Genomic DNA, 26,162 nt, shown 5'->3' with positions numbered 1-26,162 from the left:
ATGAGACGGAGAAAGAGAGGATGGCTCATGAGATAAGACTGAAAGAGATAGAGCTTCAGATCCTAAGAATAGGGGCACAACCTGTTCCTAATGGTGGCAGCCAAAACCAAGAGGTCACCAGGGAATCCAAACCTTACCTGCCAAAGGACATAGTAGCTAGCTATGGGGCAGGTGACGACATCGCCAAGTGGCTAGCAGCCTATGAGGTCTCGTTGAGGGCCCATGGGGTTCCAGTGAAGTACTGGGGAGGGGGATTGTATAAGTACATGCCTCCAGCTGGTAGGGATGCTTTATTGGCCCTCGAAGAGGATGAGCAGACCCATTACCCCACCATGAAACTGGCGCTCATCAGAAAGTTTGGACTAACACCTGAAAAGTACAGACAGAAGTTCAGGGGTAGTCACAAGCTGGGCACACAGAATTGGGTGGACTTCCTGGACTATGCAAAGAAGGCACTGGAAGGTTGGATTCAGGGCAGTGAAGTAAGGAACTACGAGGAGCTGTTTGACCTAGTACTGAAGGAACACCTACTCGAGAAATGTTTCCCTGAACTGCGGCAACACCTGGTGGATAGCAAGCTGACCAGTCCCCGGAAGCTTGCTGAGGAGGCGGACATTTGGGCTAGTACCCGGGTGTCCACAAGGGGGACTGGAGGGGATACTCAAAGGGCCGGACAGGGCGCCCCCCAGAAGAAAGAAGGAGGGGAAAAGAAAAAGGAGTTCTCCAAAGGCCCCCAAAATAACTTCCAAGGGAAGGGAACAGGATTCACCTCTAAGGCTAACCCACCCAGAAACCCTAATCCTGGCCAGAGTCAGCAGCCAAGGGTTGTCCATTGCTACGAGTGCGGTGGCGTTGGACACTATAAAGGAGATCCGAAGTGTCAGAAACGATCACCCCCTCCCACTGGAGGAAAGCCCCCCGGAGTAGCTAGTGTAGTGCTCGGGGAGGAGATGCCCTTAACTAAGGGAAGGGAGTGGGCGGGTGTCACTTTAGTGTCCCTGGGAGAACGGGAGATGGTTCCTAAGATCCAGGTGCCCGCAAATACCGCAAAGTATGGGCAGTGGATCACCATCAACGGCCAAAGAGGGGAGGCTCTGAGAGACACAGGAGCCAGTATGACTATGGTGCGTAGCCAACTGGTGTCTCCAGAGCAGGTAATTCCCGATGTACTCCACCCAGCCGCGATGGCTGACGGCAGAACAGGTCACTATCCAGTGGCCGAGGTTCCCTTTGAATGGGGGGGGGTTGCAGGTTCACTTCGAGTTGCCGTAAGCCCTGCCGTGCCAGTCGATTGTCTGCTGGGCAATGACATGGAGCACAACGCTTGGAAGGAGGTGGAATACCGGACTCACACCGAGATGCTGGGTACACCTGACTGGGCCTGTGTTAGCACAAGGTCCGAGACTACCCGAAGAGGGAGTTCATTCCGGCTGGAGCCTGGAACAAAGGCCCAGCCAGCTGCCAGTCAAGGGAAGAACCGAGGACAGGAGGAGCCTGCCTCGGCGTCTCCACCCCGTAGGACGGATAGGCCACCGGAGGTGGTGGACCAGGAGTCTGCGGAGGGGGACGTTACCAACCTGGAGGACCTACCCATCCCGGCCGAGTGGCACGTGGAGGGAGGCCCGTCCAGGGAGGAATTCTGCCAGGGCCAGAGGGAGTGCCCTACCCTTGAGGGGCTGAGGCGACAGGCCGAAGCCCAGGCAGCAGGGAACGTTGAAGGGAACTACAGTGTTTACTGGGAGGATGGCCTCCTCTACAGTGAACCCAAGGCACCCCTACATGGATCGTCACGAGCCTTGGTAGTTCCTCAACGTTATCGAGCCTTCCTTTTGGAGTTGGCTCACGAGATACCATTGGCAGGACACCTGGGGCAAGACAAGACCTTCGCCCGTCTTGTCCCACACTTTTATTGGCCTCAGATGAAAGTGTCGTCCGATACCTACTGCCGGACATGTGTGTCTTGCCAAGCCAGTGGGAAAACAGGGGTGAAGCTGAAAGCTCCCCTGGAACCACTTCCTGTCGTTAGCACCCCCTTTGAAAGGGTGGGCATCGACATTGTGGGTCCATTAGATCCGCCAACTACAGCTGGTCACAGGTTTATCCTGGTTCTGGTGGATCATGCCACACGGTACCCAGAGGCAATACCTCTGAGGACCATAACAGCACCTGTTGTGGCAAGGGCCCTGATGGGAATCTTTACCCGAGTGGGTTTTCCCAAGGAAGTTGTGTCCGACAGGGGGACCAACTTCATGTCAGCGTATATGCGGGCAATGTGGAAGGAGTGTGGAGTGACATACCGGTTCACCACTCCTTACCACCCCCAGACAAATGGTCTGGTGGAGAGGTTTAATAAAACCTTGAAGGGCATGATCAGAAGTCTGCCTGAAAGCCTGCGGAGGAAATGGGACGTCCTCCTACCCCGTTTACTTTTTTCTTACAGGGAAGTGCCACAGAAGGGAGTGGGCTTCAGCCCCTTCGAGCTTCTGTATGGGCACCCTGTACGTGGACCTCTCAACCTGGTGAGAGACGGATGGGAAAGAACTCCCAGAAAGCTCCCCCAGGATGTGGTGAGCTACATGCTGGCCTTCCGGAGCCAAATGGCTAAGTTGTGGAAGCAAGCTTCTGACAACTTGGAAGCCAGCCAAGCAGTGATGAAGGCGTGGTATGACCACAACGCTCACCCGGTGGAGTTGGAGCCTGGCCAGAAGGTGTGGGTGATCGAACCCGGAGAGCTTAGTGCCCTCCAGGATCGCTGGTCAGGACCCTTTGAGGTGTTGGAGAAGAAGGGTAAGGCTACCTACTTGGTGGACCTGAAGACCCCTCGTCAGCCCCTGCGGGTGCTGCATGCCAACCGCCTCAAACCCCACCACGAGAGGCCCGAAGTCATCTTGATGATGGTGACTGACGGAGGAGAGGACGTGGAAAGCGAGCCTCTCCCTGATCTGTTTGCGTCTCAAGAAAAGGATGGGTCGGTGGAGGGAGTGATTCTCTCCCCATCTCTAACTCCTGAACAGCAGGAGGACTGTCGCCAGGTCCTGGGGCAGTACTCTTCGTTGTTCTCCCTTGTCCCGGGTAGGACTCACCTGTGCGTCCATGACGTGGACACAGGAGACAGCCCACCTGTGAAGTCCAAGATCTACCGGATGTCAGACAAGGTGAAGGCCAGCATTCATAGTGAAGTCACTAAGATGCTGGAGCTAGGAGTGATTGAACCTTCTAGCAGCCCCTGGTCTAGTCCGGTGGTGTTAGTACCGAAAGCTGCACCACCGGGTGCCCAACCAGAACTGAGGTTCTGTGTGGACTACCGGGGACTGAATTCAGTGACAAAAACTGATGCTCATCCGATCCCTAGGGCGGATGAATTGATTGACCGGCTGGGAGCTGCCCAATATCTAAGTACCTTTGACCTTACTTCTGGGTACTGGCAGATCTCTTTGACTGATGGAGCAAGGGAAAGGTCAGCCTTCTCCACGCCCAATGGCCACTACCAGTTCTGTGTGATGCCCTTTGGGCTCAAGAACGCGCCTGCCACGTTTCAGCGCCTGGTAAACCAGATCCTCACCGGAATGGAGAGTTTCTCTGCTGCTTATCTGGATGACATAGCCGTCTTCAGTAACAGCTGGGAGGATCACTTGCGTCACCTGCAAGCTGTTCTCCAGGCCCTGAGACAAGCTGGATTGACGATCAAGGCCAGCAAGTGCCAGATCGGGCAGGGGTCGGTAGTGTACCTTGGACACTTGGTGGGTAGGGGAACGGTGCAACCCCTCCAGGCGAAGATCGAGGCCATCATGGCCTGGGAACCCCCCAAGACACAGACTGAGGTCCGAGCATTTTTGGGCCTCACGGGATACTATCGCCGCTTCGTGAAGGGGTACGGTACCATCGTAGCCCCTCTCACGGAGCTCACGTCCAAGAAACAACCTCGACGGGTAGTCTGGACGGAGGCTTGTCAGCAAGCCTTTGAGAAATTGAAGAAAGCCATGTGCGAGGCCCCGGTCTTAAGGGCCCCAGACTTTTCCAAGAAGTTCATTGTCCAGACAGATGCATCAGAACATGGCATTGGGGCAGTGTTATCGCAACTCAACGAAGAGGGCCTGGATCAACCCGTGGTCTTCCTATCCAGGAGACTACTTCCCAGGGAACAGAAGTGGAGTGCAATAGAGCGTGAAGCCTTTGCAGTGGTATGGGCTCTGAAGAAGTTGCGGCCATACCTGTTTGGCTCGCACTTCCTTGTTCAGACCGACCACAGACCCCTTCGTTGGCTGATGCAAATGAAGGGGGAGAATCCCAAGTTGTTGAGGTGGTCTATTTCCCTACAGGGGATGGACTTCCAGGTGGAACATCGGCCTGGAGTGGACCACGCCAATGCAGACGGTCTCTCAAGGTATTTCCGCCTTAGTGATGAGAACTCCCAAGGGGTTGGGTAGCTCTCCCCACTTTCAGCTGGGGGGGACGCGTGTTAGACCTGTCAGCCCTTTGGGTGGTCCCTCCTCATCATTATTTATTTTGTCCCACTTTTGCCTCAAACCCTGTTTGAATTTTTCCTTTTTGGGAACCACCAGACTTTTTCGTGTTGCTACAGATTCAGGGAGCCATTTTAGCTACCCCTGAAACTTCTGTCTGAGGGCCTGAAGCACAAAATGGTGGCCACCTGTGACATCACCAGCATCCACTGGAACCTACCAGCACCTTCCAGAACATTCCAGAACCCTGTGACAGTTGGAGGCGGTTTGGAATGTTGGGGAGTTAAGAGAGAGTGTTGGCAGTTGAAGTTGGCAGTTGGCACCTGACTGGTGAAGAGAGAGGAGCACAACAGTGAAGGAGGAAGGAGTGAAGCAGCAGGGGTGGAAACTTGTGCCTGGAGTGGGGTCCATAAACCCACCCTTGATACTTGTCCCTACTGATGGATCCCAGCCTATAGCCCTGTGTGGGAAGAAGACAGAAGAAAACCATCCTAAGGACCTGGACAGCAGGAACAGGCCTTAGAACCAAGAAAACAGCAAGATTCTGACCTGAGAACTGGTTTCCCTGGAGTCCGGCGTCGAGTAGCCTGAAGACCTGGAGCCCGAGGTGGAGAAGCGGCGCTGACTGAAGTAGCAGACGTCGTACCCGGAGCCGCCTGAGGTCGTGAGAGGGCGCCGACGGGGGTCGAGAGGAATACCAGAGGTCGAGGAGGAAGTGAACCGAGGTCGAGCGAGCGGCGTCATCGGAGGAGTGAAGTCCGCCCTCCGGAGTCGTCGGAGACCGAGGTAGAGGTGAACCGGAGGTCGGGAGTGAGGATCGCACTCCGGAGTCGCCCGGAACCTGAGAGGAGGAGCACCGGAGGTCGGGGGTGAGGATCGCACCCCGGAGTCGCCGGAAGTCGACATCGAGGCCAGGCCGGCCGACGTCATCGGAGCCGAGAGCGCCATCGGACCGGAGCCGCCCGAAGTCGACATCGTGAAGAGACTGCCCGACGTCGTCGAATCGGAGGTAGAGATCGAACCGAGGCCGCCGACATCGGACCGGAACCGCCTACCGGCGTCGTCAAAGAACTGACATTGTGCCGAGGCCGCCGAGACCGAACCGGAACCGCCTCACGGCGTCGACACGACTCCAGCGGCGTCGGAACATCAGAAAAAGGGCAGTAAGTGGAGTAGAGGGCGCCTAAGGCCCTGTGGAGACCTGAGAGACTGCTCTAAGGGGCTAGGGAGGTGCTGAAACCCACCTGACTGTGCCTGGGGTGAACTGGGACTGACCTAGAGAGGTTGTGTGGAGACGGGAAGCCAGGGCATTGGTATTCCCCCCTTTGATCTACCTCAGTTTAGGCCTCAGCCTTGTCCCAGCCAGGGAGTAGCCTCCCCCCTCAAGCCTTCCACAACCCTACAAGCTGTGCCTGGGCCAAATCAGCCCTTAAGAAGTGAAGTGTCATCTGATTATATGAGGGTTGCGGTATACTTTTAATTATTTATTGGGGATACTGTATTTATTGAATTTTTATCTATTTATTGCTGCACTATATTTATAGGTCCACAGGACTTGTTGGTGTACAATATTTATTGGTACAGTATTTATTGCCTCAAAGTATTTAATTGTCTGTATATATTGCACTTGTATTTATGCCCTGTTATTTATGATCACCCCTATTTATTTCATCAAACAGCCAATATTTATTTGACCTGCACTAATTGAAACTTGTATATTGTGATTGACCTATTTATTTTTCCAATCAGCAACTAAGAGAAAAAGATAAAGAAAGAATATTTTCATAATTTTTACGGTGTAGAGTCGTTTTTGGAACGGATGCACGCATGGTTATTGTATGGGTATATTGTATGCTTAGCACGGTGCCTGTGTCCTGACCACTCGAGCCAAGCTACCCCATTGTGTTGGGAAGGTCCACCACCACCCTGCGGAGTGGGAGTGGGGCTGTTTCCAACATAAATTGGTGTTCAGCGGTGGGATAGAGCTGTGCCTACATATACTCAACAATAACTGTGGGTAGTCCATAGGCCTACACCGGGAGTTTTCTCAAAGCGGCCTTCCTAATTGTGGGTTTTTGTTTTTTTCAAATTTACTCTGGTGGTGGGAGGAGGTATTACTAAAGGTACCCCCCTGCATTGTTACTGCACAAAACCTGTCCTCTAACCTGAGTGGGCAAGATGGAGTTTGTACTGGAAGATTTAGAAACGTACACTGTGGCCCAACTCAGGGAGTTTTGCCAGCGGGAGGGGGTGTACTGTCCCCCAGGAGCAAAGAAGGGTGCACTCCAAACCAGCTTAAGGGCTTGGGGGGAGGCACGCCGAGAAAGCAAGGCTGAGGAGGAAGACAGGGATGGAGAGCCTAACCCCGAGGGGGCTGAGATGTACCAACCTGAGGTGGGGAACCTGTCAGCAGGGCCCAGGACACTTTCTAGGAAGGGCAGCACTGTCTCTAGCGGGGGCTTATCCAGCGTGGAGTTAGCAGATCGGAGAGAGAAAAGACAGCTCACATGGGATTTAGCAAAGCTGGAGAAGGAGAAGGAGGAACAGAGGTTGGCTCATGAGACGGAGAAAGAGAGGATGGCTCATGAGATAAGACTGAAAGAGATAGAGCTTCAGATCCTAAGAATAGGGGCACAACCTGTTCCTAATGGTGGCAGCCAAAACCAAGAGGTCACCAGGGAATCCAAACCTTACCTGCCAAAGGACATAGTAGCTAGCTATGGGGCAGGTGACGACATCGCCAAGTGGCTAGCAGCCTATGAGGTCTCGTTGAGGGCCCATGGGGTTCCAGTGAAGTACTGGGGAGGGGGATTGTATAAGTACATGCCTCCAGCTGGTAGGGATGCTTTATTGGCCCTCGAAGAGGATGAGCAGACCCATTACCCCACCATGAAACTGGCGCTCATCAGAAAGTTTGGACTAACACCTGAAAAGTACAGACAGAAGTTCAGGGGTAGTCACAAGCTGGGCACACAGAATTGGGTGGACTTCCTGGACTATGCAAAGAAGGCACTGGAAGGTTGGATTCAGGGCAGTGAAGTAAGGAACTACGAGGAGCTGTTTGACCTAGTACTGAAGGAACACCTACTCGAGAAATGTTTCCCTGAACTGCGGCAACACCTGGTGGATAGCAAGCTGACCAGTCCCCGGAAGCTTGCTGAGGAGGCGGACATTTGGGCTAGTACCCGGGTGTCCACAAGGGGGACTGGAGGGGATACTCAAAGGGCCGGACAGGGCGCCCCCCAGAAGAAAGAAGGAGGGGAAAAGAAAAAGGAGTTCTCCAAAGGCCCCCAAAATAACTTCCAAGGGAAGGGAACAGGATTCACCTCTAAGGCTAACCCACCCAGAAACCCTAATCCTGGCCAGAGTCAGCAGCCAAGGGTTGTCCATTGCTACGAGTGCGGTGGCGTTGGACACTATAAAGGAGATCCGAAGTGTCAGAAACGATCACCCCCTCCCACTGGAGGAAAGCCCCCCGGAGTAGCTAGTGTAGTGCTCGGGGAGGAGATGCCCTTAACTAAGGGAAGGGAGTGGGCGGGTGTCACTTTAGTGTCCCTGGGAGAACGGGAGATGGTTCCTAAGATCCAGGTGCCTGCAAATACCGCAAAGTATGGGCAGTAGATCACCATCAACGGCCAAAGAGGGGAGGCTCTGAGAGAGACAGGAGCCAGTATGACTATGGTGCGTAGCCAACTGGTGTCTCCAGAGCAGGTAATTCCCGATGTACTCCACCCAGCCGCGATGGCTGACGGCAGAACAGGTCACTATCCAGTGGCCGAGGTTCCCTTTGAATGGGGGGGGGGTTGCAGGTTCACTTCGAGTTGCCGTAAGCCCTGCCGTGCCAGTCGATTGTCTGCTGGGCAATGACATGGAGCACAACGCTTGGAAGGAGGTGGAATACCGGACTCACACCGAGATGCTGGGTACACCTGACTGGGCCTGTGTTAGCACAAGGTCCGAGACTACCCGAAGAGGGAGTTCATTCCGGCTGGAGCCTGGAACAAAGGCCCAGCCAGCTGCCAGTCAAGGGAAGAACCGAGGACAGGAGGAGCCTGCCTCGGCGTCTCCACCCCGTAGGACGGATAGGCCACCGGAGGTGGTGGACCAGGAGTCTGCGGAGGGGGACGTTACCAACCTGGAGGACCTACCCATCCCGGCCGAGTGGCACGTGGAGGGAGGCCCGTCCAGGGAGGAATTCTGCCAGGGCCAGAGGGAGTGCCCTACCCTTGAGGGGCTGAGGCGACAGGCCGAAGCCCAGGCAGCAGGGAACGTTGAAGGGAACTACAGTGTTTACTGGGAGGATGGCCTCCTCTACAGTGAACCCAAGGCACCCCTACATGGATCGTCACGAGCCTTGGTAGTTCCTCAACGTTATCGAGCCTTCCTTTTGGAGTTGGCTCACGAGATACCATTGGCAGGACACCTGGGGCAAGACAAGACCTTCGCCCGTCTTGTCCCACACTTTTATTGGCCTCAGATGAAAGTGTCGTCCGATACCTACTGCCGGACATGTGTGTCTTGCCAAGCCAGTGGGAAAACAGGGGTGAAGCTGAAAGCTCCCCTGGAACCACTTCCTGTCGTTAGCACCCCCTTTGAAAGGGTGGGCATCGACATTGTGGGTCCATTAGATCCGCCAACTACAGCTGGTCACAGGTTTATCCTGGTTCTGGTGGATCATGCCACACGGTACCCAGAGGCAATACCTCTGAGGACCATAACAGCACCTGTTGTGGCAAGGGCCCTGATGGGAATCTTTACCCGAGTGGGTTTTCCCAAGGAAGTTGTGTCCGACAGGGGGACCAACTTCATGTCAGCGTATATGCGGGCAATGTGGAAGGAGTGTGGAGTGACATACCGGTTCACCACTCCTTACCACCCCCAGACAAATGGTCTGGTGGAGAGGTTTAATAAAACCTTGAAGGGCATGATCAGAAGTCTGCCTGAAAGCCTGCGGAGGAAATGGGACGTCCTCCTACCCTGTTTACTTTTTTCTTACAGGGAAGTGCCACAGAAGGGAGTGGGCTTCAGCCCCTTCGAGCTTCTGTATGGGCACCCTGTACGTGGACCTCTCAACCTGGTGAGAGACGGATGGGAAAGAACTCCCAGAAAGCTCCCCCAGGATGTGGTGAGCTACATGCTGGCCTTCCGGAGCCAAATGGCTAAGTTGTGGAAGCAAGCTTCTGACAACTTGGAAGCCAGCCAAGCAGTGATGAAGGCGTGGTATGACCACAACGCTCACCCGGTGGAGTTGGAGCCTGGCCAGAAGGTGTGGGTGATCGAACCCGGAGAGCTTAGTGCCCTCCAGGATCGCTGGTCAGGACCCTTTGAGGTGTTGGAGAAGAAGGGTAAGGCTACCTACTTGGTGGACCTGAAGACCCCTCGTCAGCCCCTGCGGGTGCTGCATGCCAACCGCCTCAAACCCCACCACGAGAGGCCCGAAGTCATCTTGATGATGGTGACTGACGGAGGAGAGGACGTGGAAAGCGAGCCTCTCCCTGATCTGTTTGCGTCTCAAGAAAAGGATGGGTCGGTGGAGGGAGTGATTCTCTCCCCATCTCTAACTCCTGAACAGCAGGAGGACTGTCGCCAGGTCCTGGGGCAGTACTCTTCGTTGTTCTCCCTTGTCCCGGGTAGGACTCACCTGTGCGTCCATGACGTGGACACAGGAGACAGCCCACCTGTGAAGTCCAAGATCTACCGGATGTCAGACAAGGTGAAGGCCAGCATTCATAGTGAAGTCACTAAGATGCTGGAGCTAGGAGTGATTGAACCTTCTAGCAGCCCCTGGTCTAGTCCGGTGGTGTTAGTACCGAAAGCTGCACCACCGGGTGCCCAACCAGAACTGAGGTTCTGTGTGGACTACCGGGGACTGAATTCAGTGACAAAAACTGATGCTCATCCGATCCCTAGGGCGGATGAATTGATTGACCGGCTGGGAGCTGCCCAATATCTAAGTACCTTTGACCTTACTTCTGGGTACTGGCAGATCTCTTTGACTGATGGAGCAAGGGAAAGGTCAGCCTTCTCCACGCCCAATGGCCACTACCAGTTCTGTGTGATGCCCTTTGGGCTCAAGAACGCGCCTGCCACGTTTCAGCGCCTGGTAAACCAGATCCTCACCGGAATGGAGAGTTTCTCTGCTGCTTATCTGGATGACATAGCCGTCTTCAGTAACAGCTGGGAGGATCACTTGCGTCACCTGCAAGCTGTTCTCCAGGCCCTGAGACAAGCTGGATTGACGATCAAGGCCAGCAAGTGCCAGATCGGGCAGGGGTCGGTAGTGTACCTTGGACACTTGGTGGGTAGGGGAACGGTGCAACCCCTCCAGGCGAAGATCGAGGCCATCATGGCCTGGGAACCCCCCAAGACACAGACTGAGGTCCGAGCATTTTTGGGCCTCACGGGATACTATCGCCGCTTCGTGAAGGGGTACGGTACCATCGTAGCCCCTCTCACGGAGCTCACGTCCAAGAAACAACCTCGACGGGTAGTCTGGACGGAGGCTTGTCAGCAAGCCTTTGAGAAATTGAAGAAAGCCATGTGCGAGGCCCCGGTCTTAAGGGCCCCAGACTTTTCCAAGAAGTTCATTGTCCAGACAGATGCATCAGAACATGGCATTGGGGCAGTGTTATCGCAACTCAACGAAGAGGGCCTGGATCAACCCGTGGTCTTCCTATCCAGGAGACTACTTCCCAGGGAACAGAAGTGGAGTGCAATAGAGCGTGAAGCCTTTGCAGTGGTATGGGCTCTGAAGAAGTTGCGGCCATACCTGTTTGGCTCGCACTTCCTTGTTCAGACCGACCACAGACCCCTTCGTTGGCTGATGCAAATGAAGGGGGAGAATCCCAAGTTGTTGAGGTGGTCTATTTCCCTACAGGGGATGGACTTCCAGGTGGAACATCGGCCTGGAGTGGACCACGCCAATGCAGACGGTCTCTCAAGGTATTTCCGCCTTAGTGATGAGAACTCCCAAGGGGTTGGGTAGCTCTCCCCACTTTCAGCTGGGGGGGACGCGTGTTAGACCTGTCAGCCCTTTGGGTGGTCCCTCCTCATCATTATTTATTTTGTCCCACTTTTGCCTCAAACCCTGTTTGAATTTTTCCTTTTTGGGAACCACCAGACTTTTTCGTGTTGCTACAGATTCAGGGAGCCATTTTAGCTACCCCTGAAACTTCTGTCTGAGGGCCTGAAGCACAAAATGGTGGCCACCTGTGACATCACCAGCATCCACTGGAACCTACCAGCACCTTCCAGAACATTCCAGAACCCTGTGACAGTTGGAGGCGGTTTGGAATGTTGGGGAGTTAAGAGAGAGTGTTGGCAGTTGAAGTTGGCAGTTGGCACCTGACTGGTGAAGAGAGAGGAGCACAACAGTGAAGGAGGAAGGAGTGAAGCAGCAGGGGTGGAAACTTGTGCCTGGAGTGGGGTCCATAAACCCACCCTTGATACTTGTCCCTACTGATGGATCCCAGCCTATAGCCCTGTGTGGGAAGAAGACAGAAGAAAACCATCCTAAGGACCTGGACAGCAGGAACAGGCCTTAGAACCAAGAAAACAGCAAGATTCTGACCTGAGAACTGGTTTCCCTGGAGTCCGGCGTCGAGTAGCCTGAAGACCTGGAGCCCGAGGTGGAGAAGCGGCGCTGACTGAAGTAGCAGACGTCGTACCCGGAGCCGCCTGAGGTCGTGAGAGGGCGCCGACGGGGGTCGAGAGGAATACCAGAGGTCGAGGAGGAAGTGAACCGAGGTCGAGCGAGCGGCGTCATCGGAGGAGTGAAGTCCGCCCTCCGGAGTCGTCGGAGACCGAGGTAGAGGTGAACCGGAGGTCGGGAGTGAGGATCGCACTCCGGAGTCGCCCGGAACCTGAGAGGAGCAGCACCGGAGGTCGGGGGTGAGGATCGCACCCCGGAGTCGCCGGAAGTCGACATCGAGGCCAGGCCGGCCGACGTCATCGGAGCCGAGAGCGCCATCGGACCGGAGCCGCCCGAAGTCGACATCGTGAAGAGACTGCCCGACGTCGTCGAATCGGAGGTAGAGATCGAACCGAGGCCGCCGACATCGGACCGGAACCGCCTACCGGCGTCGTCAAAGAACTGACATTGTGCCGAGGCCGCCGAGACCGAACCGGAACCGCCTCACGGCGTCGACACGACTCCAGCGGCGTCGGAACATCAGAAAAAGGGCAGTAAGTGGAGTAGAGGGCGCCTAAGGCCCTGTGGAGACCTGAGAGACTGCTCTAAGGGGCTAGGGAGGTGCTGAAACCCACCTGACTGTGCCTGGGGTGAACTGGGACTGACCTAGAGAGGTTGTGTGGAGACGGGAAGCCAGGGCATTGGTATTCCCCCCTTTGATCTACCTCAGTTTAGGCCTCAGCCTTGTCCCAGCCAGGGAGTAGCCTCCCCCCTCAAGCCTTCCACAACCCTACAAGCTGTGCCTGGGCCAAATCAGCCCTTAAGAAGTGAAGTGTCATCTGATTATATGAGGGTTGCGGTATACTTTTAATTATTTATTGGGGATACTGTATTTATTGAATTTTTATCTATTTATTGCTGCACTATATTTATAGGTCCACAGGACTTGTTGGTGTACAATATTTATTGGTACAGTATTTATTGCCTCAAAGTATTTAATTGTCTGTATATATTGCACTTGTATTTATGCCCTGTTATTTATGATCACCCCTATTTATTTCATCAAACAGCCAATATTTATTTGACCTGCACTAATTGAAACTTGTATATTGTGATTGACCTATTTATTTTTCCAATCAGCAACTAAGAGAAAAAGATAAAGAAAGAATATTTTCATAATTTTTACGGTGTAGAGTCGTTTTTGGAACGGATGCACGCATGGTTATTGTATGGGTATATTGTATGCTTAGCACGGTGCCTGTGTCCTGACCACTCGAGCCAAGCTACCCCATTGTGTTGGGAAGGTCCACCACCACCCTGCGGAGTGGGAGTGGGGCTGTTTCCAACATATATATTTTATTGTAACTTGCCATTTATACATGTATTTATTATTTATTTATTCATGGATCTATTGATAACATGTATTGTCAGCATTGAGGCCTGGTACATTTGTGACTAACTACATATGTGAAAGGCAGTATATATGCGTGTAAGAGTATATAAGTGGGTAGATGTGAGAGTGTGTGATTGTGAGAGTGACTTTATGGATGAGTGTGTGCTTGTATCAATGATTGGATAAAAGCGTAAGAATGTGATACTATTTTTATGAGTAAGTGAACTTGAATGTGTATAACCGCATAGGTGAGTAAATGGGAGTGTGATTATTTGCATGACTGAGTAGGTGTGAGAGTACCTCTATGGATGATTGGTAGTGTGTGAGTGTCTATATAGGTGTATAAATGCATATGATAGTTTTGTATGGAGTGACTGTAAGTATGAGTGACGGTACAGGTGAATGAGTGGAGGTGTATGTAGACCTAAGAGTTAATAAGTGGGTATGTAGTTATTGGTATTGCAGTATGTATGGTTTTGAGAATGGAACTCTGAAATTTTGAGTCGGTGTATCAAAGGTTATATTAGGGTGTGAGGAGATGTGGTAATTTATCACATGGATGACGTCATCAGTGATGTCATCAGTGATGTAATTTGAGATGTCATTAGTGATATCATGAGTGATGTCACTGACCATGTCATGAGTGATGTAATATGTGACGTCATCAGCAGTGGATTGCGGGCGCGCGAGTTATAGTTAGCTGAACTAACTATAACGGGGGAATTTCATTGTTTTTTTACGAGTGAAATGTCCAGCTAACTATAACATGTGTGAAACCTATGTTTTTTTCAGTGAATTTGCAAGGTTTTTTAAATGCTAATTCCTAACTATAACGTGTGTGAAACCTATGGTTTTTTCAGTGAATTTGCAAGGTTTTTTAAATGCTAATTCATAACTATAACGTGTGTGAAACCTATGGTTTTTTAAGAGAATTTGCAAGGTTTTTTAAATGCTAATTTATGAATGTATTATTATATTTTTTAAATATTTATTTTACAATAAGCTACCTATATATATATATATATATATATATATATATATATATATATAGTTATAGATTAACTTTATCCTGTAATATGGAATGGCTCCGTTTTTTAAAAAAATTTGAATAGAGTTGAACAGCATAGTTAATATCTTCTATAAACTTATAAACACTTAATTTGTTTTTAGTTTTTTTTAAGCATGCGTACGTGCTCCGTGTGCGCATGCGTACGTCGTGCGTGCTCCGTGTGCGCATGCGTGCGTGCTCCGTACGCGCACCGTGCGCGCACGGCATGTCATGTGATTTAGAAACAACACTTTTCATTGGTTTATAGTAGTTTCAGTTCCAGAAACTTCCAACACCACACCCACTCCCCTAATTATTACTTCTGATTCCCTGGGAGAAGGAGCTGAGCAGCTTTTCCAGTACTCCAGTACTTGAGAATGGCAGAGCAGCAGTCATCTTCTGGGAGTGAGCAGGAGACCCTTGTGCCACAGAGACAGAGGAAACAGAAAAACTCTTTTATATGGCAATTTTTCACTTTTCCAGAGGGGCAGAAGAAGGTGAATGCTCCAAAAGTCACCTGCACTATTTGTGGTGGTGACTTATCAAGAGGAGATCCTAAAAAGAAATACTCTTTTAGTATCTTCACTATGATCAGGCACGTTAGAGATGTACATCCTGTGGCTTATGCTCGAGCTGCTAGAGAAAACCCTCCAGCAGCTCAGCCGAGCACATCCGCAGCAGCTCAGCCGAGCACATCATCGGCAGCTCAGCAGAGCACTTCATCTGCGGCGGCAGCTTCACCTGCTTCTGTTCCTCTGGATATACACCCTCTGTTCAAGAGGGTGCATATACGGTGCAATGCGTGCAATGCTCATCTCTCTTATGGGGACACCAGCATTCCCCTAATAGAGAGCAAGATACAGCAGCACACATGCGGCACCCTATAATTTTTTTCATTTTTTTGTTCCTCTGTTCCTCAATTAACACAACGGCTCTTTTTAGAGCCACCTAACATCTAAACACTTAAATTTGATTTTTAATTCTATTTTTTAAATTATTTTTTTCCGCCGTGCGCGCACCTCGCGACGGTGCTCGCACGATGCGCGCACCCTGCGATTTTTTTTAAAAGAAATAAAATATTTTTTTCACCCTTCATGGTCCTTCAGGGACCCCCTGACAAAAGCTAGGGGGTCAGGAACTCTGTACCCTGCCCCCTTTCCACGTTCTCCACCTTTCTTTTTCACTGTCACACACAAAATGGCGGACAACACTTCCTGATTTCGACCGATTCGAATGTTGACTGACATGTAACCACCAATCAGAATTACGCTCGCGCACGGCACCGTGCGCGCACATAGATATTGATGTACTTTTAACTGCAATTTTCTCAGGAACTACTGAACAGATTGACACCATAAATGCAAAAGGCACATCCCTGACCTGAGGACTACCTCTTTGCCAAATTTCAAGTAATTCTGTTCAGCCGTTCGGGCTGTACCTTCGACTAAATGTCCTATGGGAAAATGCATGGGGAAAACGAGTTTTGGGACCCCCCTTTTTTCTCAGCCCCCGCTTGACGAATCACCCCGAGACTTCCAGGGTAGGAGCTGAGCGGAGCGTCCCATTAGTTTTTAAAATTTTGCGAGGATCCGTCAACCGGCGCCAAAGTTATTCAAAATAGAATTTTCAGATTTCCTATGGAAACACGGTCCTAACTATAACTATCTACTGACGACCGCCAGTAGATAATATATATCTTATCTCAAACATTTAGCCCATGTGGGCTGTAATACCCCTTATTGTGCATTTCTAACAGCCATTGGTGTGCCAAAAGTAGAATTATATTACTGACGGTCTGATATATCACAAGTACACCCTACGCGAGATAATTTTCAAGTGCAAGTCGGCGCCCTGTTATCATTGTTGAATCAGAATATTTACCCATAGTGGGAAACCGGATTTGTTTATAAAGTTATTGTACATTGGACTTGATGGGTAACGCTCCTTATGAGCAGCCATGACAGCGTTGAATGCACTCAAAGTCCTGATAAAGTAATTCAAACTAACAATCTGGCCCAAGTGGGCTTGGATACCCCTTACTATAAATATTTATATGGCAGCCATCGGGGTGCCGAAAATTAGTAGCCACTCTAGATGGAGTAAGATCAACTCGTCATGACAACAGGTCATATCACTGTGCTATTGCATTCATAAACAATTCAACTTAATATAAACAAAATTTAAATAAAACTAAACAAGTATGCAACACTATATACAGTGGATTCCAGTCATCCAAACTTTGGAAACAGGAGAGAACAACACTCTACTGCTAAAGATGTACTGATAACTCCTCATCCGAGTTAAGCCATCAGGGATTTGTGTGTCCAACATAAGTATGTACCTTGACTCCAACCTTCTCAGTAGTAGCAGTCTATTACCACCCCGTGGGCTTTTAGGGACAGTGTCAATTACAAAGTATGTAAAATCCTTGAAATTACCTTGATGAAATTGGTTTATGTGCCTGGCTACTGGATAGCTTTGATCGTCATTAGCTACTGCCCTGAGGTTTTGCAATATCCTGACATGGACTTTGTGAATGGTACTGCCCACATACCTCTTTTTAGATGTTCATTCCAGTACATATACTGCAAACTTACTCTTGCAGCTATATATATTCACCGAGGAACCCAAGTTATGGTTTTGGCTCAAATATTATTGAGGGCTTGATTAAAGGTGTGGTGATACTTATAAGAATCTGGAATCCCAAAGTCCACATCCCTTACCAAGGTCACCACACACCACTTTACAGAGAAGGATTTTGTAACACTTGATTTTAATCTCTATAAAGATGTTAAATACTGTAGCAATAGTTCTGATTACCTATTTTCTCAACAGCAGTCTGAAAACATTTAAGATGTATAAACATTTTAAAGTGAGCACCTTTCATCAAACTGTTAAATTCAAATACTTCAACCTGCAAAGTTTCAGTTATATATCAGCAATAATAAGTTATAAAATTAGTACATTTTTCCACCCAAACACCTGTACTCCTTAACTGCCCCTTTGGCATCCCACTCAGTGGATTATTGATTTTATGGGACGTGAAAACACCATAAATATTCAAGAGATGCAACAAAGCCAAATTCATGCTGCCTGGATGTATTTGATAGACGGGAACTAGTAAGTGAAACATACCTTTCTAGGAATCTAAGAGACACCATCTTTCCTCAATTTTGCATTTCTACTAACTAGCATGCACAGATGTACAAAGTATATACTAGCAACAATGGGAATCTTAAAGATGTGAAGAGTAAAATAAACCAGACAATGAGTTTTGTATACAAGATCTTGTGCACAGATCCTTTAGTGAGTAAATTCAGGCTGGGTGAATGGTTAATATGGTTTCATATAATGCACTATAGTTGCCATTTCATTATCTGCATAGGTAGTCCTGCTAAAAATAAAAGTTCCTTGACTCTTGTCGTAGTTGCTTTGAAAGTTGATTTTTGTTATTGCATTTTGTCATTAAGATTTAAAAATGTTCTTCAAATTGAGATGCAGTGAATCTATAATGCCTCAACATTATAATGGATTTTAGTGTAATCATATATTCCTATTTGGCTTAAGGTCAGCTGATGTGTCACCCAAGGTTTCTGCTGATCTGACCGCAGTCTTGGCACAGACCTGAGAGCACGAAGTCATTTTTCTTCTCGCTGGCAGGTGCAGATTCAACATGGATAATCCAGCCTGGATCGAATTATGGCCACGATACAAACATCTCCTTTACAGGATGGTTTGATGTGGAGGCCCATACACAGAGTCTGAGCTTGCGATGCGAGGCATCAATCATGGCGTGGACTTGGGAAAGGATCTGTATCTAATAAAGACAGCATCTTGATACTTGCTTTTGAGGTGACCTCTTGGTTGAAAATTGGATGCTTCAATTCATTGGTGGATGTGCAATATGAAGGACAGTGAGGTGAGTTTTGTACACTTGAAGAAAACGAAGTCAATGTTTGTGTTATTTATTAGTTGAGAATACTTGAGGCAGGTGTTGGATCTATGAAGGTAAGGACTAAAAAGAGGCTCTAAAAAAAGCACTAACTACTACTACAAAATCTACTTGTACAGTGAACACTGAATCAGAAAGCTTCAGACAACCCAACTAAGAATAGTTAAATATAAACAGAAAATTAGGAAACATGACACACTACTAATAGGGGGAGGGGTGATACCACTAATGGGACACAAATGTATATAATACTACAGTCAGGAGGGGCATATGTTTAGCCTACACTATTTCATCCATTAGATCTTTAAATTACTTACAAGACTACTGACAATTGCTACTCTAGGCACAAAATCACAGGGTGCGAGAGAGGAGGAACTAACACAAAAGCAAGCATAAATGATTACTCCCTAGGTGTGCAATAAAGACTGTTTTAATTACCTACTCGACAAGTCTCAAAACCACTTTTATTGAATATATTGTCACATGGGGTCAATCTGTCAATGTGCATTCTTCTATGTGAACAACACTAATGTTTGAGTGCTCTAGAGTGAGCCATTCGAGGAAACGGAGACCAATATCTATAGGGTAAACCGTCCATGTTAAAACTCGGGATCTTGAATTACACCACCAGGCTATAATTTTACAGCCAACAAATTAGCATTTGAAGACCACCGACACCGAGGTCCAAGAGCACATTAAACTGAACCACTAGACAATCCAGTATTGGTTTTAGGATAACTAACATGTTTACTGATTTACCAATGATAATTTGTTAGTGTACCATCAATCAAATTCTGTATTAAACAAATTAACACTTGAGACTACATAGCACAAAGACTGATTTCGCTAGACTAAATGAAACGACATTCTGCAGGAGTATTCTTTAAAAGTAATTACTGACTCAATATTGTCTTGTCTCTAACTACTTTTTTAGTTCATTAATGTGCAGAATTACTCACACCAAATCGAAGTCAAACGCACTTGGAACACATTGTCAATAATGTATCTATAATGAGCTATTACCTATGTTGGAACCTATTTATTTAATTCATTTCACATTTATAGGTGCTACTGCTTATCTCCGAGTGAAATTTTAAAAAGTTAATGCATACCCATGTAATCACAGTACGTCCCATAGGCAAAGACTGTTAGGAGCTTGAAGGTGGCAGCGTGATCCCCAGATGCCAGCTGCAAAAAGTCAACAAAAGCATTGAAATTATTCCAGAGCTTTGAAAATAATAACAGAGTAGCACCGATGTACTGGAATACCAGACAATGTTATAGTTTAGGAAGAAGTTGCATTGGCACAGCTTTGGGTCTCACTATAAAAGAACATGGAGAGCTACAAGTTGGGATGGAGGTGCACAGACGCAGTCTCGTTTAATGTGCAATATTGGAAATGAAGGAGTGTCATAGGTTACAACTATGGACTTTTGGCAAACCTGTGTGTTGTTTCTCCACAGTGAAATAGCAGGAAATGTTACAGGTGAGGGTCGAGGTGCTCTAGCAGCAATGTATAGTACCGGAACAGCAGAGCGCCTCCTCACCTCTTTCACATTCTGCATGTCAAGGAGCTCTCCAAAAACATAGACCCCGGGCGCCTCCAGGACCTGCGAGATGAGGGCAGCTAGGGCGGACCCCTTCGCAGACTTGGCCAGCAGTAGGAACTGCTCTTGGTTCGTATTGGTCACCCTCACCTCAGTCGTCATTTCTTCCATCATGCCAAGACTACTGGGAGGAGATGAAAGGAAGGTTAGGCCAATGGGACAGAAATCACATAAATGCAGATTAGAACACTTCAAAAGTCACAAAATCGAACAGTTCTGTGAACGTGAACCAGGTCAAAGGTGAACTTAATGCTGGCGCTAGGCATGTGTAGTGGACCACTTTTGGCGATAAAGATGCTTCAATAAGGTATCCGGCAAACTGACTAGAAGGATTGCAACAATAATAATCATTTACTTTAAAAATAAATGTGAAGCGATTTACGATATGCTTTCATTTAAAGAGAGTGGATACTATCTTTCATGTACAACTGTTAGTACAGGGAGATTTATGCGAGAAGGAAATCAGTTATGCTAAATATTTTGATAAACTCCTGAACAGAATTTTATAATAAAGGCAAAAGCCAAACACCATTTATCTGACGAATTGGTTAAACATTTTTTCCGCAGTTTTGATGAAGCAAGTGTGAAAAGTCCGTAAGTGAAGGATATTTTAAATATGGTTAAGTTACCACCACACAGTTTCTCGGTGCTAGTAGACAAATCCCTTTCGTTAAATAATACAATTACATTTTGCATTTGTGGACTTGTGTGACAAACTTTATCAATTTGATTTCCCTCCTCCCGATAAGAAAATAAATATCTGCTGGGTAACAACATATGGAGCATGAAAGAATTCAAGTGGGTGTCTCACTGTGTCATCCAGAAGTTATTTCTGTGCTGGATTCGAGAGGCAAGCCGGGCACTTAGATTATTACGGTGTCCTGAATCTTACTGTGCCACAGTGCAGTGTGCGGACACCGGGAAGCATACTGCAGGGCCTGTATGGCATCAGGGGGTGCTCTCCAACTTTCTATTAAATGGGGGCTGGCACAATAAAAAGGCAATCAGCTGCTCCTTTTGTCTGACATTGCTGAGAGGAGTGGTATGTAGTGGCGGCTGGCATTTGGAGGCGGTGGAAGAGTAGGGAATGAAATAAAAAAAATACACACTTACCTGTCTGCCGCCCGCCATCGTCGCTTCCTCCTCCTCCTCCTTTCAGTCCTCTACCCTGCTTCCAGGGCAGGAAGCAGGACGCACCCGGCTCCCAGCCTCCGGATAACCAATCACAACGCTGCGCCTTGGATCGGCGCACAGCCAGAGAATGGTAGGCTGGGTATGTTCTCCATGGAGACTCTAATGCAGCCTACATGGAGATCATGCAAAGTGCGCTTGAATGTTTGTCCAGTCCCAGAGGGCCGGCCAAACATTCATGCGCACTAAAGGAAGTGCAAACCATTCCTCCCCTGCTCTGTCAGCAGAGCAGAGCAGCCTGCCCCATCGCGCCAGCAAAGCTGTTGCAAACAAGGGAAAAATAAAACGAAATAACTTAGGAGTTATAATCATTTTATTTTTCCTTTAGTGACACTGCTTAAAAGCAGTGGGGCGACGCTCCTCCACCTTAGCGGAGGAGCCGCAACTCTAGTCAAGGGATCACAGATGGAACTAGTGCTAGAACCAGAAAAACATAACTGTGGGAGCCCTCAAATAGGGAGGCCGTGGAGGCGGGATCGAAAGTGAAGGTGCATGGGGCAGAGGATCAAGGTGGCGGGGGTCAGATAGGACAGAGTCAGAATGGTTGCATTCAGTGACAGTCAGTCTAACCTCTATGGTCTGCCAGTACATATCATTTTTATTATAAAATATGTTCCAAAAGAAACTGACAAGTATAAATACAATGTTAAAGCTGTACTGGCATATTGTATTTGTGTCATATGGACTACATTTTACAAACCCCACTGTAGTTTCACTTTGTCAGCAAGGTGAACCAGGGGGCAAATTTACAAAGAATTCATGCAACGCAGATCAACATCCACAGTTATGTGTAAGGGAGAGGGCAGAACAGCACCATATGTAACGTATGGAGCTGTTTTTCTCTCTCCCGGAGACAGCTGGTACACTTTAGCTAACATACAAGTTCTAGCCTATAATGTCAAACATAGGTTGTGTACTTCAGTACAAAATATGATGCTTGGACATAGTTTAACACTTTTCTAACTTCTTAGGTGTGCTGTACAGTACAGCACACAGGCAAAATTAGAAAACGTCTTGATTAAAGAAAACCTTTCCCTAATGTTATCCCTGCCTCGAGGTGGTGTAAATTCTTGGTGCTGATTAGAAAAAGTTTTGATTAAAGAAAACCTTTTCCTAACGTTATCCCTACCTCGAGGTGGTGTAAATTCTTGGTGCTGATGGCTGTCTACCAATGTCAGTAGATAGGGATTTGCATCAACATCTATGGGTCCCTGCATAGCACAGCCCAAGTATGATCCCTGGAACACAGCTCTACTTTTTTTTTTAAATCTGAGGGCTACTTTCCAGCGCAAAACATAAGTGAATCCCAAATTCAATACTTTGTGCAGGTTTGCATCACTTCAGTGATTCAATCTCAGTGCCAAGAGTTGATAAATGGACCCCAGATGTTGCACTGCTAAGTTAAACTCCAACTCGACTTTGATATGTAAGGTCTTTCCAGGTAAACTCCCTTCTCTACAACAGATAAAATCCTGAAACCAAAAACTACTATGTAATATATTCTTTGGTATAGTGCCTTGTTGGGGTAATAAGCGATATGTTAATAAATTACACTACATACGTCCGGTTCCCACGCCATTCCTGCAGTGGATGGAATGTAATATCTTGATGCTAAACTCAGACAGATGCCCATCACAGCCAGAGCAAGGACATGCAGCATGTCAGTCCAAAAGTTGTAACAAGCACTGGAAATGCAATAGGTCTTGCATTTGCTTGAATTAGCTATTCGAGTTGTAAATGACAATGTTGTTTACCCATGTGTTCTGGAATGTATTTATGTGGTATGTAGTGGAATTATGTGGGTTGGATTGGAATTGTAAGTTGAGTAGCTTTCGAAACAAGGAAGCAGAGTGAGAATAGAGCAGTTAGTCACAGGAGGCAAGGTGAAGAGCAGCTTTAGGAACAAGAAGGAGAGTGAGGAAAAGAACAGCTTTAGAAACAAGGAAGGAGAACGAGGAGAAGAACAACTTTGGGAACAAGGAAGCAGAGCGAGGAGAAGATTAGAATGAGGCACAAGGTAGCAGAGTGTGGAAAGGAGCAGTATGAAGCATAAGAAAAGAGTCAGGAGGAGAAGAGCAGCGTGACACACAAGTAAGGAGAGTAATGAGAAGAGCAGCGTGAGGGACAAGGAAGGAGAGTGAGGAGAAGAGCTGGGTACGGCACAAGGAAGGAGAGTGAGGAGAAGAGCAGTGTAGGGCACAAGGAAGGAGAGGGAGGAGAAAAGCAGCGTGAGGCACAAGGAAAGAGTGAGGAGGAGAAGAGCAGCATGAGGCAATAGGACAGAGTGAGGAGAAGAGCAGCGTGAGGCACAAGGAGGGAGTGTGAGGAGGAGACAGGTACTATGGGGGGGGGGATGGTAATTGTACCAGCTAAGAACTAGAACGGCTCACTAATTATGCGACAGCCCGCCAGACAAGTGAGCAGGGGAAGTGGGCAATGGCACACAAGAAAGAAGTTAGGCCGAGTCTAAGAAAGGAGACGCTAACTAAGAAAAGGGATTATCAAAGAGTGAGCAGAAGATAGGACAAGAGGGGGCAATTAAGCAAAATCAAATCTTGAGTAGAGCAGACTGGCCAACAGGAGAGGAGCTGCACTAGGCATATCTGAGTAGGAGAAGGGTGAAAGTAAAGATCGCATTATTTTCACTGAAGCACAGTAAGGAGGAATAGGGTATCGGTAATGGTGCAGCAGCTGAGCGAGGCTTCGTAGCAGTGTTACGTTCCAACACAAGCCCATCTCCAGCAGGCTGCTGAAATGGGAGCTCGTGAGATTCCACTGAAACTTCCAGACGGACCCATGGGGCTCACAAGAGCACGTAGCCAGCAAGCTTTGGCCTGCTATATGCAGTAACGAGCTCTATGCGTGGTCAACTCATAGTGGTGGTTGTCTCCACGTGCATTCATAAACCAAGCTGAAACCAGTGCCAGCTTCTTAGGCCATGTGGATATTGGAGCATCACAAAAAACAGACAACAGGCAGGCTGCGGTCTCTGGCTCACATGGACCAGGTGCCATTTGTTGTTTTCAGGGCCTGTAATTGTTGATTAACCCAGGACGGCAGCTAACTGTTTTTTCCTGCTGCGCCCACCAAAACAACCCCTTAACACTCCTAGTGTTTGCTGACTGTGTGGCTGTCGACTTCAACAGCGGGTACAAGATGTTTTCACTGCTGGGAAATTGGTTTCTCCTCCAGATTACCAACGCCTAGTACACCAGACACTTTGGAAGATGCTGAGTCATTCTTGCCTCGAGAGTAAGCTTGTTAAAGCGCCCCACCTGCCCTCCAGTCCAGAGACCCCATTTGGTCCGGCAGATGTCATGGCTGCACACATAAAAGAGCAGCTAAGCTCAGGCTGCTCAGGTTTCCCAGACTCCTCTGACAACCACCCTGCCACAGCTGCTCCGCGCGCAGCAGCACATAGGCACACAACCTCCTGAGCACCAGAGCGGTGCAGTCACTTGGAGCACAGTAAAGTCATACCAGTGAGTGGCCAAGCACCGTGAAAGTGATCCGGAGCGGGTGCCCGAGCCTCTTGCTGCTGTACTCGATGCACACTGAAAGGGAGGGAATTGCTGTGTTTGTGCTCAGAGTCGGGGGAGGGCTCCTAAGGAGTAGCAGGAGGGGGAAAGAAATAAAAAACAAGGACGGTTCAAAAGATCAAACAAGTAGATAAAGAGCGGCGCTCCTGAAATAGGCGCAACGCTGAGTGATAATAATTTAAAGTCTCTTGAAAATTAATTAAAATAGGAGGTGGACGAGCCACGTCGTCCAGAACAAAAGAAAGGCTCGGCCGCCATACTTAAAGATAAACAGCCAAAAGGTGGGACAAATATGAACAGTCACCAACAACAGCAAAGGAATTTCAAAAGCCAAAGGAAACGACCAATTAAAATCACTAGGCGTGTTCAAAGCCCATAGAGTGATTACCGCATGTCTCGAAGACAGAGCAAGTGCGCTGCCTAGGATTGACCTAAAAATACAAACTATGATTTGTGTCTTGGTCCCTCTCAAGCTCTGCGTGCAAGAAGTATAGGTCTTTATAGACTGTGTAACAATGTAAGGTGTTTCTAAATATGCAAGTACACGAATAACATTATGTTCAAGCTTCTCAGCATATGGACTACAGGTTACATGTAGCTCTTTAATGGTGCGATATCAGCAGCAAAAGTATTAAATGTACTGAGCTATTCTACAAATCTATGACCTAAATGTTAATCTTACAAACAAGCAAATTTACAGTATATGCTATTTTACAAGGCTTCTAGCCTGTGCACAGAAAATGCACACATATTGCTCCAGAAAATGGATTAACCATGAAAGTCAACATGAAAGCAGCAACACCCTGAGACTTTCTGAACTCTTGGCTGGATTCTATGATCTTTCCTTTGGTTCAGGTGACCACGAGTTTAACTGTGGAGTGAAACGCTGCTTAGTGCCAGGAATTCCAGGAATGCTTCTTCTTGGGAGTATTCAAAGCAAAATCAGGTCTCAGCTGAGAAAATATATGTACCCACACCCTTTATGGAAATACTTGATTATAGACAGCTATGAAACCATGAAAAGACAATGGGGGAATTAAAGGAAAAGGAGTACGGTGACAAAGAAACACATCATGAACAGAGGAGGTCAACATCCTGAAAACTGCTGGTGTCATCACAAGCAGTGAGGTAGAGATTGTGACAATGTGTCCCAGATATGGAGAAGAGAAGTGCCGCTTTGGAGGAGCAGAATAATAGGTAAGAGAATCAGTGCCCCCCTTCAAAAAAGACAACCAGTAACATGCTGACATAAAATGGCCGCTGTGGTCTGCGGAAAGAGGACAGCCTATACCAGGGGTCATAAAATGAGGAGCCTGTCCTCTTGGCAAGGTGTCAGCAT

At 48.3% G+C, this 26,162-nt stretch overlaps 1 protein-coding gene across 2 annotated transcripts in view; it reads right to left on the bottom strand.

Annotated features, from left to right (window-relative positions):
- Positions 1 to 26,162, bottom strand: part of COPS7A (COP9 signalosome subunit 7A) — a 99,139-nt gene that overhangs the window by 61,186 nt on the left and 11,791 nt on the right. Inside the window, exons 2-3 of one of the 2 annotated variants that reach the window (XM_085619833.1) lie at positions 20,034 to 20,217; positions 19,599 to 19,674 (exon numbers count right to left, since the gene is read on the bottom strand). In XM_085619833.1, the coding sequence (XP_085475959.1) occupies positions 19,599 to 19,674; positions 20,034 to 20,207 (250 nt within the window). In that variant the 5' untranslated portion in view covers positions 20,208 to 20,217. The remainder of the gene's footprint in view (positions 1 to 19,598; positions 19,675 to 20,033; positions 20,218 to 26,162) is intronic. The other variant, XM_085619834.1, reaches the window with a different exon arrangement.

Source organism: Triturus cristatus, chromosome 7 (genome assembly GCF_964204655.1).
Source record: "Triturus cristatus chromosome 7, aTriCri1.1, whole genome shotgun sequence".
Lineage (NCBI taxonomy): Eukaryota > Metazoa > Chordata > Amphibia > Caudata > Salamandridae > Triturus > Triturus cristatus.
This window is presented reverse-complemented; position numbering and strand designations above follow the sequence as displayed.